Source organism: Nymphalis io, chromosome 14 (genome assembly GCF_905147045.1).
Source record: "Nymphalis io chromosome 14, ilAglIoxx1.1, whole genome shotgun sequence".
Classification (NCBI taxonomy): domain Eukaryota; kingdom Metazoa; phylum Arthropoda; class Insecta; order Lepidoptera; family Nymphalidae; genus Nymphalis; species Nymphalis io.
In genome coordinates this window covers 2,311,164-2,330,993 of record NC_065901.1, presented here as the reverse complement: position 1 = coordinate 2,330,993, position 19,830 = coordinate 2,311,164, and the positions used below count along the sequence as shown (strand labels likewise).

Here is a 19,830-nt window from a genome sequence, read left to right as displayed (position 1 = left end):
AATATATATATGTCTTATGTCTTATGTCTATATATAGACAAAGCATATCTATATTATATTAAAAGTACATGAACTACTAAAATTGTTTATATTAATAAAGGTAATTGGTATACTAAATCTGGGCAGAATGCTCCCATTTACTTTCAAGAAGTAGTTTAAAAAAAAGAGAGAGAGCATACCTTCCTCTCTCTTAACCTAACCACCAAGCTGCTCCAGTTCAGGTTGGTGGTTCAATGCTTGGCAGAATTTTATTCTCACGACCTTCAAGCGCTGATTACGAGATGAATAATAAGAACAAATTAAACATCTGAAATGTCCATAGTCAATGGATTTGAACCCACTATTATAAAAAGGAAATAAAACTTATAGGTACCATTCGAAAAATACTGTGCACTGTACAGAATAAAATACTGTGCACTGTACAGAATAAAATACTGTGCACTGTACAGAATAAAATACTGTGCACTGTACAGAATAAATTTGTCATTCTTCAAGTTCCACACGCTAGTAGTAAAGATAGGAAAACATAGAATAAGTTTTCGTTAATTTTCATTTTACACACGTAGATAAAAACATAATCATGTAATATTAAAATTCATATAAAAAAAGAATTTTCCGAGTTTATATCGGTTTTTCTTGTTACAAAGATAATAATCGGTTATTTGTTTTCAATTATAATTTTGTAAATTGATATTTTGATTTTGTTATGATTAAAACGAAATATTCTAAAAAAATATAATTTACTATTTGTCACGCGTCTTTATTTTCTTTATTGAAAAGTAAAATGCCGTATCTCTTATTTATACATATTAATAGATATTTACGTCTATATATAAACAATATGTTTCGTATGTGACTTATGATTTTCATTATCTATTTAAAAAAAAAATTAATACTCATTTGCTAATAAAAAAAGTAATTAATTTCAGTTTAAATAATAGAAATCTGTGTTTTATTTTTTATTATTATTTTTAAGTCGAATATTTTGATTTTGTTATAATTAAAACAAAACATTCTTAAATTAACAAAATATTATAAATAGTCTATTTCTAAGCAAATTAAATGGAAAACTACCATCACAATTCATTAGTTATTCTTTTTTTCAAATAAAATGAACTAAAAAATTGAAATCTTGTTTTCATTTTAACAGTTTATTTTACATATTAGCAGTTATTTTCAAATAATAAAGTTTTTTACAGGTTACTTTTTATAAGTTGATTCTATGATCATTTTAGTACAATTATCATAGACACGTTTTGACTCGGTCAGCTCATTGTCACCTAAAATTAGCGCTTTCAACCACCGCAGGTCACATAACGGTTCAATAATTCCATAAGTGTGGTGTTGTGGACACACTCCATGTATTTCTTATAGCAATCGTAATATTTGTTTCGTTGTAAACAGGCTTAGGACTAGAATATTAACGTGCTAGTTGAAAGATATAGATACTTTATACAGTTATTAAATTTCAAATATAGAATCGTAGTCAAAATCTCGTATTCACATGTTCCATTTTTTTAAACTAAAAAGAAGAAAATTACATAAATATCTAATCAACATTACTATTTTAATATATTTTTCAAAATTATGTCTTAATATTAAATAGTGTCATATTGTTTTTCATTATTTTAGTCATACCTAAGATTTAAAGTTTTAAGACGTTCTAAATTTAAGTGTGCAAATATCAGTGTGATATTCGAAAATATGGCTTGGAATGAACTATTACTGACAATGTAAGTTATTTGAATTTAGAACAAATATTTATTCTATATTTTTCGAATATTGTTGATTCAAAAATAAGAATGTTGTCTGGATTTTCTAGTTTTTATTTTTCTTTTCAATTTGTGTTACAATATGGAAAAGAAAAAATAGGAGTGGCTAATCTTATATAAACATGGAACCATTTAAACATTAATTAATATAAAGTAAAAGTATGCTGTGTATCTTAAAAAAAACTTGTATAATCCATAAAATAAATCCTGAATACAAAACCCATTATATAAGGAAGCAAACATTTCTTAAACCTCAAACCGTTGAACGCAAACTTCATTTTAATTTTAAATCCCCTTTCCCTTCTCAAAGGCGCTCATATTTCGTATCTTATATATTTTTCTCCTTAACAATAATATTAGTCGGGATATTTTATTTATTTTACGCTAAAACTTTCCTTGCTCATTTTATATTTATTATTTTAGATTTGCTTTTTATATTTTCAGCCTTTTCCGTAAATACAATCAACGTACAAATAAATTATAACTATTTATGTATGTGGTTATCGTGATATTATATATCTAAAACTGTATGTCTGTTTTAAGCTCGCGTTGTGCGAAAAACAAAGAATATATTTAATTTAGATATGTTTGTCGCACTTTAATAGTTACATATGTGGAAAAGTGAAGTGTGCTAAATATTTTATAAAAAATCCTTACGGTGATTTTTATATGATTAAAGACTTAATAGACTTAGGATAGCTTAAACCTTGGTGGTTTTTAGTTGCTAAGATTACAAACCATTTTTTTTAAACTATAATAATATTCCACTGCTGGGCTAGTTTGAATAGGTTAGTCACTCATAGTTGCAGTCAGAATTTTATTCTGCAGTCGTATATTGAATTTCACATATCCTACCATTACGGCTCTTTTATTCTATTAATAATAATTGAATTTTTCAGGCTCGTATTGATATCTGCGGAAGGTCATGACGTCATGAAACGTGGTCTTATATTCCCCCCAACGAGTTTATACGGGGTAAGAAATAGTTGTATAATAAATTTTAATAATTTTTTAATAATTTTTAAGAGTCTATTAATCTCAAAAATTATAACTCGAATGACAATTAAAAAAAATTGAGATTATATGTTAATACAAGAGTATCCGGAAACAGTAGTAATAAACTTAGAACTTAGAACGCGATCGCGTTATGCCAGAAGGTGATATGCGACACCAACTATAATAATTATAAAACAAGGATACACTTATAAAGATAGCGTGTTATCGTAAATCGATTTTCAACATTTCACGGGTGAGATACGAAGTGAGCTCTTGAAGAACAACATTGCAGGACTGTCATCACGATTTTCTAAATTTAAAATAAAACAAAGATTATTCATCTGTGATGATTGCTGATAAGATTATAGATCGCCAATACGCCACCAACCTTAGGAACTAAGGTGTTATATCTCTTATGCCTGTAGTTACAATGGTTCACTCAAACTTCAAACCAGAACACAACAGCAATAGGTATTACGGTTTGGCCGTAGAATATCTGATGACTGTGTTATACTCACCTAGATGGGCTCGCACAAACTACCACCAAGTACAATGTGGTACTTTTAGTTAAACAGAAATCAAAATGATTAATGTCGAACTATTAAAACTCTAGTAAAATAATAATTAATTAACCACATGCGTGTTATAAATAAATAATAAAATTATTTTCGATAAATGTAATAAATATTTTAAAAATAAAACATTATCGAATTTTCTCAGCTGACAACACTAAATTAATTTCATTAATTCTTTCCATTCCAGACATTCATTGCAATCGCCGTACCTCTCGACATTCCAGACAAGAACGTGTTCGTGTCTTACAACTTCGAGTCTAATTATGCTGTCGTCACAAACATTACTGAGCTGGATGAAGTCATATTTCCGAACCTACCAGTAAGTTAGTTTATATAGGAATGATGAAATAATTTTGAAAATGTTCTAGAACATTCCAATTAATATCTCATAATAGTTGTAACAGTTAAGTTACGCACATTACAGGTGGTAACAGCGCGTCACACTCGCAGTATCACAAGGGAAATGGCATACACGGTCCTCGAAACCAAATTTAAAGAGTAAGTTAAAAGAAATCTCTATATATAATATATTATTTTTGCCAAGTCCAATCAAAAAACATTTTTAATCGGTCACTTTAATAACTACTAATATATTATTGCGTTTAACACTATTCTTTTTATCTCTATTATTATGATTTCAAAGCTTATATTTTTTTCGTAATAATATAAAAATAAGTTTCATTTGCATAAAATTGTCTCAATAAAGATTGTTTACCTTTTTTGTAGTTACTATCAGTAACAGCCTGTGAATATCTCACTGCTGGGCTAAGGCCTCCCCTCCCTTTTTGAACAGAAGGTTTAGAGCTTATTCCACCACGCTGCTCCAATGCGGGTTGGTAGAATACACATGTGGCAGAATTTCAGAGAAATTAGACACTATGTCAATTTATAATGTAACATTTCTCTTTTAATTCGGTATATGTGTAATGATCTGGTCTCCTATAATTAAACGGTGATGACGACCCTATAAGTGACAATGTAATATACCTCGTAATTGTATATCATTTGTTGAAAATATTTTATAAATAAATAAATAAATGTTATAAATCCTCGATAAAAAAGGTTTCCAGCAAATAACCGAGAGCAAATAAACTATATCTATTAACCCAACGTTTACTTAAACAAAGAACGGGCACAGAATATCTATAATGTATACAACAGTAGATAACAAACTGAACTGTATATTAACTAAAAACTCGACCAAATCGTATAAGTAATTATTATAAAGCAATTAGAAACGTGTCAAGCCATCTATATATCCGTGCGTGTTATGTCTTTTATTAATGTCTTCATTTCAAATATCTTGCAATAAATCATACGGGTCTAAATGCAAAGACAAAATATAACAAAGCAATTATCTGCAAAGACAAAATATAACAAATTAATTAAAGGTCAGATTTTTTTTTACAAAAAAACATTCAAAATTATGTAATATATAATAATTAATTTATATAATTCAATATAAGTAGCATATTATATATGCTACTTATATTGATAACGATGTCATCCTTTATTTTGTGTCATCAGAGTTTATGATCATGTTAACAGTTTGAAGATCTACAAATGTTACACGAAAAGTTTTCTTGTCTTAGTTGTAGTTTTTGGCAGCGTCCGCCCGGATCGACATTTTCCTTCTATATTGACGTAATTATATATTTCAGATAACATATTAATGTTATCTGAAATAGATAAAAAATACACAACAGACATGGCAATGGCAATTAATGGCAGATGCGCCCAAAAAAAGGCCCCCAGTTACCGGCAAGCCCGCTAGGCCCGACCAAGGTAGCGGTCGCGGTATCGGCAGGGCAGGGGGTGCTAAGAATCACCGGTTCACGGCAGGCTACCGTATAAAACGACTGAAAATGGCAACGTATAATGGACGCTCGATGAGGCTGGACCATCACCTCGCCGAATTAGAAGTAGAGTTAAGTCATATAAACTGGCATATACTGGGGTTATCTGAAGTCCGAAGACAGGGGGAGGACACGATAACTCTAGAGTCCGGTAACTTACTCTACTTCCGCGAAGGTGATAACCTCTCCCAGGGTGGTGTCGGTTTTCTTGTCAAAAAGGATCTCATTAGCAGCATTGTGGAAATCAGTAGTGTGTCGAATCGGGTAGCGTACCTTGTCCTAAAACTTTCCGACAGGTACTCCCTGAAGGTTGTACAGGTATATGCGCCAACTTCGACATACTCTGATGATGTGGTCGAAGCGATGTACGAGGACATCGCAAAGGCCCTCAACGACACCTCGAGGGCCCACTACAATGTTGTTATGGGAGACTTTAATGCTAAAGTGGGAGTACAAGATAGCGGTGAATCGAAAGTCGGACCTTACGGCTTGGGCTGCAGAAATCACAGGGGGCAAATGCTGGTAAACTTTCTCGAAGCGCAGGGGCTTTTTTTGATGAATTCTTTCTTTCAAAAGAAGCCTCAGAGGAGGTGGACCTGGCGAAGCCCCGATAACGTGACAAGGAACGAGATAGACTTTATCATTTCGAATAAAAGGCACATATTTAGAGATGTTTCAGTGATCAACAGGTTTAATACCGGAAGTGATCACCGCTTGGTTCGAGGCACTCTAAATATCAACTTAAAAGCCGAAAGATCGAGAATGATGAGGTCTACTCTCCGACCTACCATGCTCCAAGCTGCTCAAGGCTCCGAAAAGTTCCAAATGGAACTTCAAAATCAATTCACCGCGTTGGAAACCATAAGCAGCATTGATGAGAGAACCGACACGCTAGTCAAAATACTGCAAAACACATCCCGCAAGTGTTTTCCGCCACAGAGAAGAGACAACGCACCAAAACTCTCTGCTGAGACACTCGAGCTCATGAGAAAACGACGAGAACTACCATCGTTTTTGTCAGATAAGGCCTTAAACCGAACAATAAAAACGCTGACGCGACGCGATCTCCGACGCTCCAATACCTGTGCCATCAAGGCTGCGATTGAGCAAAATCGGGGATCGAAAGTGTTCGCTCGCAAGTTTGGGAGGCCGCGTCTGACAAAACTTAAAACTGAAAATGGTGGGGTCGTTACCTCTAGGCCTGAGATTATCGGAGAAGTAGAGAGGTTTTATGGGCAGTTGTTCTCTTCAAGATCGGATAAACCCGTGGGAATCAGTATTGATGACAAGCGCGCCCCTCTTATGCGCCATTACTCCGAGGAGCTCCCGGTCGTTGACCAAGGAGAGATTAGGGCGGCTCTAGAACAGCTTAAAAACAACAAAGCTCCGGGAGATGACGGAATCACAACAGAGTTGCTTAAGGCAGGCGGGACTCCGGTCCTGAAAGAGCTAGCAAGCCTCTTTAATTCCGTCATCCAACATGGCAAGACCCCGGAAACGTGGAGCGGGAGTGAGGTGGTACTGTTTTTCAAGAAAGGTGATAAAACCCTCTTGAAAAACTACAGACCAATCTCCCTCCTGAGTCACGTGTATAAGCTGTTCTCAAGAGTCGTCACGAACCGTCTCGCCAGACGACTTGACGAGTTCCAGCCCCCAGAGCAAGCCGGCTTTCGATCAGGCTACAGCACCGTGGACCACATCCATACTGTTCGGCAGATTGTGCAGAAGACCGAAGAGTACAATCAGCCGCTGTGTATGGCATTTGTGGACTACGAGAAAGCCTTCGACTCCATCGAAACCTGGGCAGTGCTCGACTCATTGCAGAGATGTCATATCGATTGGAGATATATCGAGGTACTGAGATGTCTGTACAACGCCGCTACAATGACTGTCCACATCCAGGACTGTAAGACGAAGGCGATCCAACTGCGCAGAGGGGTGAGACAGGGGGATGTAATATCCCCGAAACTGTTCACCAACGCGTTGGAAGACGTTTTCAAAACGCTGGATTGGACTAGGTATGGAGTCAATGTAAACGGCGAGTACATCTCACACCTTCGATTTGCCGACGATATCGTCATCATAGCAGAGTCGCTGGAACAACTCACCGAAATGCTGCGTAGCCTAGGCGAGTCTTCCCGGTGTGTCGGTCTCGGTATGAACTTGGAAAAGACCAAGGTCATGTTCAATAGGCATGTCGTGCCGGGACCGATATACGTCGAGGGGAAACCTCTCGAAGTTGTTTGTGAATATACCTACCTAGGACAGATAATACAAGTCGGTAGGAACAACTTCGAGAAGGAGGCCGATCGAAGAATTCGCTTGGGATGGGCAGCATTTGGCAACCTTCGTCAAGTCCTCAAGTCGTCTATACCGCAATGTTTGAAGACGAAAGTCTTCAACCAATGCGTCTTACCTGCCATGACATACGGTGCCGAAACGTGGACACTAACTGCGGGACTAGTCCACAAATTCAAAGTCGCTCAGCGTGCTATGGAGCGAGCTATGCTCGGAGTATCTTTGAAGGATAAGATCAGAAATGAGATTATCCGGAAAAGAACCGGAGTCACCGACATAGCTTGCAAAATTAGCAGGCTGAAGTGGCAGTGGGCTGGTCACGTATGTCGTAGGACCGATGGCCGTTGGAGCAGACGAGTCCTAGAGTGGAGACCGCGAATCGGCAAGCGCAGCGTAGGGCGCCCTCCAGCCAGGTGGACCGACGACCTTAAGAAGGTGGCGGGCACCAACTGGATGCGGAAGGCGGAGGACAGGGAGCTTTGGCGCACCTTGGGAGAGGCCTATGTTCAGCAGTGGACAACGATTGGCTGTTGATTGATTGATTGACACAACAGACTATGAAAATTATGACATATGAATTTTCGGGAACTAAATCGTATCATAAGTGAAAACTTTAAATCAATTGACATGTCAGGTCTATTTCCATAACCGTATTAATTTATTTATATTTTATCATATATAAATTATATTTTATCTACACCGAATATTTAGTAAATAGCATCTAACTTCACGCAAAGATTGACTGAGCGAAATAAGCCTAAGATAAGTTCAAGATAACTCTGCTCTCTATTGTTCATTTTTATAATATGTTTTTATTGTATAATGAAATAAATAAATGAACATATGTCCGGCTTGTAAGATAACGGGAACTTTAAGTAATTATCAATAAAACCAGTTTATAGTCATTATATTTTTCCGTCTTTTAAACTTATAAATACTATATGTTTATATGCCTCATCAATAACAACCAGCGATTATTTTTCAAATTAAAGTCACACTATCATTTCCTAAATTCATTTATAGACTTGAAAACAAGAAGATCAGTTAAATATAACTTAATAACTGGGAAAAATTTATATAACCTACAATGATTCTTTATCATTATTCATAAATCTGTTGAGTTAAATAATGTTTAGGCTTACACATACAAATCATCCATCCATCTATCCCTTATAACATCGACTGGTAAACACAGGCCTTCCTTGGCGCCACCCTGACCGAGCTTTAAACTATAAATCTAGCAGTTGCCCCTCATTTTCAATCATCAGTCCACCAGCTCCGGGTGTGACTTGTGCTCCTTTAACTAAATCGTCATCTTCATTCAAATAATGAAACATACATTAATTAATGGTAATTGTCATAATAATTATAATTATTATCAATTTTATTAAGATTGTTAATCTCACTTGCAGGATAAACATTTATTGACTATAAATTTCGTCTTTTTGTTAGAAAATATAATATAATGTATAATTAATTATCCTTAGCCTCAGAACCATTAAAAACTTAATTCATTAGTTACGAATCTCTGTCCCATTAATAAAATATCATTTTTCATAATATAATATCAGCCATGTATAAATTAATTTCATATTCAGTACTTTTTCTTCGTCTCAAGGAACATTTTCAAAATACTAAAAGGTTCAAATTGTCAACTATCCAAGTAAGATATCTAAGTAAGAGCAAGCTATCTTCCATTGACGCTTTAAGTTGGATTATTAACAATGTCACTGAATGTTTTCAGTAAAATTACAAATGAACGGAAATATGAAAAAAATATATATAATATATAAAAATGATATGATAGTCAAAATTGGAAGTATCGGCCTTTTAAAATATTTTTTAATTAGACTGCCTCGTTAGTCAAGATCCTGAAGTCCTGGTTTCAAACTTTGGGTCGATTTAATAAAGCGTTTACTGTCAAGAAATCCTCAAAGCAGCAAACTTTGAATGTGTGCTTTGGAAAGTGCGCTGGTCATGTACTCTCTTAGATCATGCTATTGCTATATATCCTATTGCTTCGTATAGGATTATAAGAGTGAAGAAAAAAATAGTGCACCTGAATTTAAGCATAAACTTAGCACTATAAAATCTCCTACGTAATGTCCTATTTTCCTGCTGGGCTGGGTGACTGAAATTAGCTTGAAGTAAATCGTGTATATTTATTCTGTTACTCATTTAGTAAAATTATCAAAAAAGATCATGAACTCATATCACTAAATGATCCCGTGCAATTTCACTTTAATTATATTAATTACTTTTAATTACTACGATTTTCAGACACGGTATGAAAGGTAAAGAATGTATGCTTCGCAATATTTGTGAGGCCGCCGAGACACCGCTATATCATAATGGATTTCTGGGACATATAATGCATATTGTTTTTACGTAAGTATCAAATATTAATTTTTTCTTTATTTTATAATTTTTATGACCAGCTTATTTTTTTTTATATGCGCCGGGATGGCAAATGACTCTACTCCACCTGATGGTAAGTGGTAGTAGAGTCCAAACGCGACGAAGGCCAGTACAGTCGGGAAGAATGTTCTGTACTCCCCGCCTTGCCAGCCCGCAAGATGCCTTTTCACGCCTCGTTTGAAGGAACCCGGGTTGTAAGAGGAGGGGAACACGTGAGCTGGTAAGGAATTCCATTTTTTGGAAGTGCGACAAAGAAAGGAGTTGCCAAATTTCTTTGTGCGCGATGGAAATAATGTCACAGTTAGGCGGTGACATCGAGAACCAGCTCGCGTGGACTTAAGAAGGAAGGGGGAAGCAGGAATTAGAGAGAATAATTCCTCAGAGCACTCGCCGTGATACAGTCGATAGAAAGCGCTCAGTGCTGCTATCTCGCGACGCAATTGTAAAGGTTCAAGGGTGTTTGTGACCTTTACGTCGCCAATAATGCGTACTGCATGTCGCTGCAACCGGTCCAAGGCCTCCAGTAGGTACTTAGCGGAGCCATCCCAAAGGTGCGAGCAATATTTAACGCAAGACCGTACCTGTGTTTTGTATAACAGGCACAGTTGTTGTGGCGTGAAAAAACGCCGCACCTTGTTCAGAACTCCGAATTTCCGTGAAGCTGTTTTTATAATAGCCTCGATGTAACCCTTGGACTAAGGTCGCAGCGAACGTCCATCCCCAGCATGGCGATTTTACTTTGTATCATCAGCGTTGTGCCACAGAGGGAGGGAAGAGGGGAAAATGGTGACTTTTTCGCTGTGAGAGCGCATACCTGTGTTTTCTTGGCATTAAACTCAACAAGATTATCAGAACCCCATTTGGCGATGAGCTCTAACATCCTATCGAGTTCAATGACAAGATTCTCCCGCCTCTCCTCAGTTTCCGCTCACCCAGCCAGTACGCGTCCGTGGTATCCACCATGCATTGTACTATCATCTGCATAGCTATGTATGTTTCCAAGAGAGAGCATATCATTGATATGCAAAAGAAAGAGTGTGGAAGATAGCACAGATCTCTGGGGGACCCCAGCATTCACTACACAGAATTGTGAAGCGCAACCATTAACTAAAACACGAAAGCTACGCTTGTGTAGGAAGCTGGCAATCCAGGTGCATAGCTGAGCAGGCAGACCATATGCCGGTAGCTTGGAGAGAAGACTTCTGTGCCAGACCCTGTCGAAAGCCTTGGAGATATCGAGGCTGACAGCCAACGATTCTCCACGATTGTCGATAGCTTCACCCCAGAGGTGTGTTACGTACGCTAGAAGATTTTCATGTGCTTAATTTGTATTTATAATTCATCTCGTGCTTGACGGTGAAGGAAAACATCGTGAGGAAATCTGCATGTGTCTAATTTCATTGAAATTCTGACACATGTGTATTCTACCAACCCGCATTGGAGCATCATGGTGGAATAAGCTCCAAACCTTTTCCTCAAAAGGGAGAGGAGGCCTTAGCCCAGCAGTGGGACATTAACAGGCTGTTACTGTTAGTGTTATATGTTCTATGAAGCGCGTATTAAACGCAAATTATGTTATGTAAATCAGATAACTAGGTACTTTTTATCGAATATAAAAACATTTTTACTATTTATAATAACATCTGGTAGCTAATATGTATAACAAAAATATTTTTGACTTAGAATGCCTTTGTTACAAATGTAGCTATATGTGTTATGTATAGTAGTAACAGTCTGTATATGTCCCACTACTGGGCTAAGGCCTCCTCTCCCTTTTGAGGAAAAGGTTTGGAGCTTATTCCACCATGATGCTCCATTGCGGATAGCAGATTTCCAGGTTTCCTCACGATGTTTTCCTTCATCACCGGGTATAAGATGAATTTTAGACATTAAAATTACAAATTAACCACATGAAAATTCAATAGGTTTGAACTCGAAATCATCTTTTTCAAAATATCGTCTTCTAATAGATTATAGTTATCATTATCTTATTAAATATGTTTTGGTATTTTTAGACCATCATCGTCTAAAGAAGAAGGCTTAAATGAGGAATATTACCAAGCAGAGATGGATGGGCTGAGAGGTGACTGCGATAAATACCATGACCTCTGTCCTTTTAGCCTCTTTGACGTAATCACGAGATTGGTTGAAACGAGACAGAAGCAAGTAATTACTTAGATTACATTTATAAACTGCAATATTTAGTTATAATAATTATAAAATAAATAATATTTTTGAAAACTGACTTTAATTTGAACGTTGAATTGTTATATTATAGATTATATCGTTACCAACACCAAAAGGAACTTTTCAGATATTTTATCGATTTGGCTTACACATTCGAACAAATTAAGTAAATAATTTAAAAAAAATAACTGGTAAGTCCATAGGCCTTTTGTCAATGATGACCTTGAAACGTCTGATCTTCATTATATATAGGTTTCAAACAGAAAAAGCCATATTTATACTTATTTCATTATCGTGATTGCGAACTTCAGTCGCGATCGGGAAATGCCGTGAAACGCGAACACGAAGCCGCGAAACCATTTACACTGTCCTAGCCTTCACGGGCATTTGCTAAACGACTTTAGAGTAAACAAATACATATATATAATTTATACGGATTTATAATTAACATTAGGTACTGTCTAATTTCACTGAAATTCTGCCACATGTGACTTCTACCAACCCGCATTGGAGCAGCGTGGTGGAATAAGCTCCAAACCTTCTCCTCAAAAAGAGGAGTGGAGGCCTTTAGCCCAGCAGTGGGACATTCACAGGCTGTTACGGTACGGTACTGTGTTTATAAATAATTAGGAATACTTAAATAAAAAACGGAATTCATGATAAATTTATTAAATTTATTCATCTATTAATGAACATTTTCAATTTGTAATTTAAGGTAAAACAATTTTCGTATATTCGAACTACTTAACTAGAAAATTAATTCACAGCCATACATTTTCATATACTAAAAATTATCACACAACCAAACCATTGGCACAGATAAAAAAATATAAAAAACAGCAAATTTTATTGCTGTGTTCCAATTTAAAGTGTGAGTGAGCCACAGCTTAAAAATATTCAAAAGTGACATGATGCATTTGTTTCCATGGTTAATGGTCATCACCGTCTACTATGGGTGGTATGGTTTACCTTCGTAAACGCCATTTTCGCGCGACCGTCGTAAAAGCCATTTGACCTTATACTGCTGTTTCGAGAGAGATTCACAAAAATTCTTATACAGACTGTTTTTTATCAGGATCAACTCAGTTTCATGCAGATTTGCCATGAATTTGAAAAAACAGAAAAATATGTATATACAAACAAATTGAGCTTTACAATGAATGACCAATCTTGTATCTACCATAGTTTAAGATGCGCCAAGATATGCATTACCTGAAGCTATGATATTATACAGCAAAAACATCTTACAGTATTAAATGAGCAATTCTTCTACATATTTGTACATCTTGGAAACGACTCTAAAGATGTGGCTACAATTTGTATTTAGATAAGGTTTTACTTTACGCAATGTCTCATAATAAAGTAAATTAAAAATAATTTTAGTAGAGCCGAGATTATCAGTCGTCTATATTCTGCTGTATTTTATCAGAGCTTTAAGTTAAATTAAATAGCTATAAATATATAATTATTATAATATAACACACGTCACACTATTACATCGTACACTTAAACTAGCATTAGTTTACAATATGTTAAGCTAATAAGTTTATATTATTATTAAGATATGATAACATATTATCATATCGTATGTATTAAGTAAATAATAACAATTAAAATGTAATACTTATTTAGTATATTCCTCAACTTAGACCCAAAATTCTAAAAAAGTTTGTAACTTAAGTTTTATTGGAATTTAAACAATTTTTTTTTTAATTCGAGAATTTTTTCTTCCAAAATATACGAACTTACAACCCATTTACAATATATTATTCGTATTAAAAATGTTATTTTTTAATAATTTTTTATCATAATTTAAATTTAAATTTAATAAAATTAACAAGGAAATTCTATTAATTAATAATACCAATAGTCTCAATGTCTTTAGGATAGAAGAAATTATTTTTACGCATCGGTATTGATGATATCTGCTGGTCTACTGGAACTCTAGTGTCATAAAGAGATGGTGATTGGAAGATTATGCCGAAGGTTCCCACGAAACAGGCGATGGTGAAAAGCCAGAGGAAGAAGCGATCCAGGACCATAGACATGAATTTCCAATCCTCTACAACCTGCAGACAAAAAAAAACTTTTATTTAGACGACATTTAAACATTTGTCTCATGAAGTCTTACTGAAAATATTTTAATATATAGTTATAAAATAATATCCTATTTAAATAATCATTCTTATAAAGTTTCCCACGAGGCATACACAAATTAAATCAAATTTTCATTAACAGGATTATTAATACGGACAACACGATACACTGAGAAATCATTCAAAGCACGAGTTTATTTTTAAAAGACAATACAAAAAATAACACTTTAATTTAGTAAAAAACGAATTTAGTTGCTAATTGATAACAAAAGAAATGGACACTAGCTAATAATTAACTAAAAACAAAGTCACGAAACGAACAAAGGTTGATATAATCTAAAGTCACGAAGCCTGATAAATTTTCCATTGAAGAAATATCGAAGCAGAAAAAGAAGCTATATTAGCAATTCCTTTTGATATCCGGCTCAGCGATCGAAGAGCCCTAATTTGATCAAGCTAAAACGATTAGTCAATACGGATTTTGTACGTTTTATTCAGGACAATTTAGGTTACGTAATAGAATCTTATTCCATTATGGCTAGGATCGTATTTAATTAGCCGGCTTGTTTTCTAATTTTCAATTTTTATCCCTTTTGAAGAAAATGAAAATCATAAAAGATTTCGTTTTTCATTATTTCTGCAACACTGATTCTTCAATGGAAGACGTTTTATAGAACAATTTCCTTTCAGAAAATGAGCGCTAGAGTACACTTAACATAAAGCCGTAAGCGGTTGATTATGTAATCTCTTTTAAGACTGACGTACATAATCATGTTTAAATGGCCTATTGCCACTATGGAGCCAAGCCCCAACTATAATGATGAATCTTCAAAAACGAGAAAGCACCACTAAGATTCCATGTGTGCATTAGTGCTTTTAATTCATCACGTGCTCTGCACCAAAGAAAACATCATGAGGAAACCTGAGGAACCAATGTGTCGGATAAAATCCTGCCACATGTATATCTAAATAACAACATTGTATTGACTACTAGAATTAGTTTTAACCTTCTTCATAATAAGAAAATAAGACCCAGCAGTGGGACGATTGAAGTATCCACATATCCTATCACTCCCATAACCCGATTTAATCGCTTACCAGCTGTTTAGTTAACCAGTGATTTATCTTTTTCTGACATTATTGATTTTACATTCAAAAGAAGAAGATGCAGCACTCTCTAAGTAACGTTTATAAGTAAGGCCGTAAATATTTATTATTCTCTTTTCAAATATATACATAGGTAAAATGATTATTTCAGTTAATATTTTGTGTTTGGAAAACCTGTTTTGACCTGGATATAGTTTTCTTATTTCTAATCTAATATACTGTTACAGCCTTTTTAAGTAATCATTGAATTGGTAAAACAGTTCGGTCGTTTCTTGTGTAATAACATTTTCAAGAAACTACATTAAAATAATGAATCCAGCTTAATTCCTTTTCTGAGTGCAGCTATTTACTTTAAACGCTTTAAGCTTTTACAGGTGGTACAAAGTTTCTTAAATTAATTTATCTAGTTCCTTGTATTACATTTAAGCCCAGGCCAGGCTTTAAAGATCCAAGGCCCTTGGTAATTTAACATTTGAAGCCCCTATTCTAAAGCGGTTAGAGTAAAATTATATAATTTTAGTTCGGTTGGCGGGGCCCATAGGCCAGTGCCTTATAGGCCTTAAAACCATATATCATATTTTCATTCAGAACTGCAATTTTATTATACAAGCAAGCATATCATCGTTTTTTCTAAAATGTGGTGTTATTAGTAATCGATTATTCAAATCGATAAGCAAATTAAATTAATAATAATTATTATTAAACGAACTTACTAGACATCTAAATCCTACTACACCACTAAAACCTTTTTTTAAATAAGTTTGCGGCGTGGTCAATTTTTCCGGCCAAGTATGGCTTATATCCAAGAATGAACTGACTTGCTCAGTATGAGACATTCAAAAATGCTACATACTATTTATTTCAATTATTTTTAACTTGATGGTAGAACTTTATGCAAGTACGTCTTGGTAGGTACTATCCAATCACTGCATATTCTACCGCCTAAATATCTGATACAAGGGACATTATATCTTTATTCCCAAGGTTGATGTTTGGGGTTTCCCAGTAGTATTGGTACTGTGAGATCTTTAAATAAAACCACCGAGTTCGTCGTACTGCTGGTTAGATAGCGTAATTGGTCTCTCTAATTTTACAAAAACTTATTTAGTACTTTTAAAAACATTGTTATAGCGCGATATAAACTACATCTAACGGCATCTGTTGACGAAAAGATAAATTAACATGATATTTGGCATAATGTATTTCGATCTTGAACAGTCGATACATTGGAGATTTAAAAGAGGATAACATTTCTTACAATGCCACTTATCATTCGCCAGTCTAGCTAATTATTTTAAGTTAAAAAATATGTTAATAAGTATTATTTATCAGTTCAATAACTTTATTTTTAAAATTACAGGAAATAATGCGTATTATCTGATTAACTTCATTCATGTCGACTCGCGTTACAATTGAGAATCATAATGAGCGCATATTTAATATTTCCTGAAACAATTACCGTAATTAAATGCGAAATTCAGTAATTTTTAAGTGAAACAATATTATTAATGCATTTTGACTGTAAATGAAATGATTCTAGGAATGTATTTAACATAATATTATTTTATTTACATACAATGTCATAATAGCGACTGCGAGCATTCGCTTATTTATAATGTTAGATAATATTTTTATCTTATTTTATTTCTTTGATAACGAATTAAAAATTTATTTCGAAAATTATAATAGAATAATGTTATATTATTCGTTTTTATGGTTTTTTTTTTAAATATAATTTAAGATATTTTGAAGTCCTAATTTAGAATTTCTAAATAAAAACCGTTACAAAGAATAATATTATAAATGCTAATATATATATTTGTGTGTCTGTATGTATGTCTGTGACGCTTTCATGGCTAAACCAATTTTAATGAAATTTGGTATGAAGCTAGCTTAAATCCCAAGAAAGGATATAGGCTATTATAATTTTATACCTATCTACTCAAGCACCTCCCTCCCTTTAAATGTAAACGAAGACGTAGGCGAACACTAGTTAAGAATAAATTTATAATAATTTTCACGTATCACGTTAACTTCGCCTACTGACCTCAGATCATTTTACGCTCACCGTAATATGTACATAAATATTAAAATAAAATAAAACGCAATCAACATGTACAGTTTAATTAACATCGAATCGAAAATTCGTTAAATAACAATTATATATTTGTGAGTAATTCGAGTTCTCAAAAATTATATATTGGTAAGTTTATTAAGTTAAATTACAGAATGATTAAAGTTTTTAACGAGTATCGACAATCCTTGTTCAATAAATGGAAATGTGCACAGAGGCTGATTCTTCAATTTACCACTTTATCGCAATCATTATGAAATATTTCATAACAACAAATTAAGAATTTATTAAAACGAAATAATAATTTTAGTTTTTTGCTGTGTACCTCTAATAAAAGAAAAACGAGATGCAAACTGTATGGTGTATTTATATCTAAATAGATTACCGTTCCTTGCTTACATCGATTTAAAAAAAAGCTTTCATATATTGTAATTATTCAAATTAAAGTAGTTAAAAATTAGTATTATATTATTAGTAAATTATAAATAATGGTAAATAAGTAATGTATTGTATTATAAGTTTTCTATATGTATTTAATATGGGTAAGGACGCTACTCAAATAAGACAGCCTTATTAAGAGAAACAAGCACCGAGTTTCTAAATCCACCCTCAGGGGTGCATTTTTTCTTGAAATATAAAGGCTACCCTTGAACTTTATTCTAAAATTATAAATATAGAAAAAAAAATACCGAGGACAAAAAAAGTCGAATTGATATTGGTCCTTATTTTTGAAGTCAACCTCGCTACCGAAGAATGCATTAAGAACACATTACAACGCCAGTAAAACTTAAGTAAAACTTAGTATTCAAAATTGATCTGTACTTCTCATACAAAAATTCTTTTTTTTTTATATTACATAATATTTTCAGGTGTCGACTATTCCGTCAACGGATTAATAGTGCCTACATTTTTGAGCAGAAGACTATATGTGTGCACACCATTAATCATGTCTAAATTTGCTTGAAAAACATTATTACCTTGGATATTCGCAATAATAATTTCAAAGCATTGAGCTGATCTTATAATACAAGTTGGTAGAAGTTAACAATGGTATAAGAAGTTGAATTAATGAAAATAATAATCCTCCAGACCGATTTCGGCCACGGTGGCCAATCTCAAGAGAAATTAGCCAACTATGCACGAGATATTAGAGTGCACAAGTATGTGCGCAAACACAGGTGCACTATCTATTACCTAACTCTCATAATCCGATGGGACGGCAATCCAACACGACCGGAAAGAGTTCAGGCGCAGGACCAACGGCTTTACGTACTTTCCGAAGCACGGGAGTGTACACACTACCAGACTCCGGGCTGCTACTGAAAATTTTCTGACAGAAAACACAACAACTTTTTATTGGCCCGACATGGGAATTTAACCCAGGATCTCCTAGGGTCTGCGGCCTTACATCAAGCCACTAGAACAACGAGGCAGTCAAATAAATAATATGAAAACATATATATGTATAATATATACTAGAGAACTTGAATGTTCTATAAGATTACAGATTAAATTTTTAAAGTAGAATATTGAATTGAATTGCAAAATCTATCTAGCTATATGAATGATTCGAGGTTATATATATTTAAAAAAACATACGTGAAAAACAGAACCCTTCGTTAGAAGTCTGGTAAAAATGGATATATAACTACGTCACATAAAAACAAAAAAAAATCCTTGAGTCTGGAGTTTATAATGTTGACGTTTGAATTTAATGAAATGTTACGGTTACCGCATAACAGTTCTTATGATATTAAACATTTCTAGTTTTGAAATTTTATTCTACCGTCTGAAAATAAAAACCAAAGAAACGGACAGATCACTTTGATATTTTCCATAGACTAGCAGTTTTTCAGAATGTATGCATAAAATAATAGTTATTTTTAATGGCCCATTCGTATAATTTAATTTAATTTTAATTTATTTTATTTATGTACCATTAAGCGTTTTAACAATTTTATCTCTTTTATTTCTAATTTTTCATTAATGCCTGTATGTTTAAAATATTTAGGAGAACTTGGACACTCGTACTGAGTTTTTTTTTATATTATAGGCAGGCGGATGAGTAAATGAGCCACCTGATGGTAAGTGGTCACCACCGCCCATAGACACTGACGAGGTAAGAAATACCAACCTTGGGAACTGAGATGTTATGTCCCTTGAGCCTGTAGTTACACTGGCTCACTCACCCTTCAAGCGTAACAATACTAAGTATTGCTGCTTAGCGGCAGAATATCTACCGCTAAGCCGCAATTAGTAATGCCAATTATTTGCCATTATAATTATACAAGTGTTTTGAATTTTAAATTGTTTAATGTACATAAAATCTCTTAGATTGGCTAAGGGTTCATATTCAAATTTTCTTATGACATATTTTTACACGATGTTTTTACCGCCAATAATAAGATGAATAATACAATACAAATTAAGCACATGAACGTCAGTGGTGTC

The 19,830-nt window shown here is 34.0% G+C and overlaps 2 protein-coding genes across 5 annotated transcripts in view; one reads left to right on the top strand and one right to left on the bottom strand.

Moving 5' to 3' along the window:
* The first annotated feature begins 1,704 nt into the window (after positions 1 to 1,704).
* LOC126773481 (uncharacterized) lies at positions 1,705 to 12,093 on the top strand. The gene is made up of 6 exons (XM_050494434.1): positions 1,705 to 1,733; positions 2,672 to 2,747; positions 3,531 to 3,662; positions 3,768 to 3,841; positions 9,778 to 9,885; positions 11,931 to 12,093. The coding sequence occupies exons 1-6, from the start codon at positions 1,705 to 1,707 to the stop codon at positions 12,091 to 12,093; spliced, it is 582 nt and encodes a 193-aa protein (XP_050350391.1).
* A 1,808-nt stretch (positions 12,094 to 13,901) lies between these two features.
* The window catches only part of LOC126773354 (acetylcholine receptor subunit beta-like 2), a 49,828-nt gene continuing 43,899 nt past the window's right edge, over positions 13,902 to 19,830 (bottom strand). For 2 of the 4 annotated variants that reach the window (XM_050494248.1, XM_050494249.1), the window contains exon 11: positions 13,904 to 14,171. In XM_050494248.1, coding sequence (XP_050350205.1) covers positions 13,953 to 14,171 — 219 coding nt within the window. In that variant the 3' untranslated portion in view covers positions 13,904 to 13,952. Of the gene's footprint in view, positions 14,172 to 19,830 lie in introns of all 4 variants that reach the window. The other 2 variants (XM_050494250.1, XM_050494251.1) reach the window with 2 other exon arrangements.

Bases quoted from the DNA above. Each gene is read 5' to 3' on its own strand.
- LOC126773481 (XM_050494434.1), top strand. From the start codon at position 1,705: ATGGCTTGGAATGAACTATTACTGACAAT. The intron at 3,842-9,777 runs GTAAGTTAAAAG...TACGATTTTCAG, and splicing joins CTCGAAACCAAATTTAAAGA to ACACGGTATGAAAGGTAAAG. The intron at 9,886-11,930 runs GTAAGTATCAAA...TGGTATTTTTAG, and splicing joins ATAATGCATATTGTTTTTAC to ACCATCATCGTCTAAAGAAG.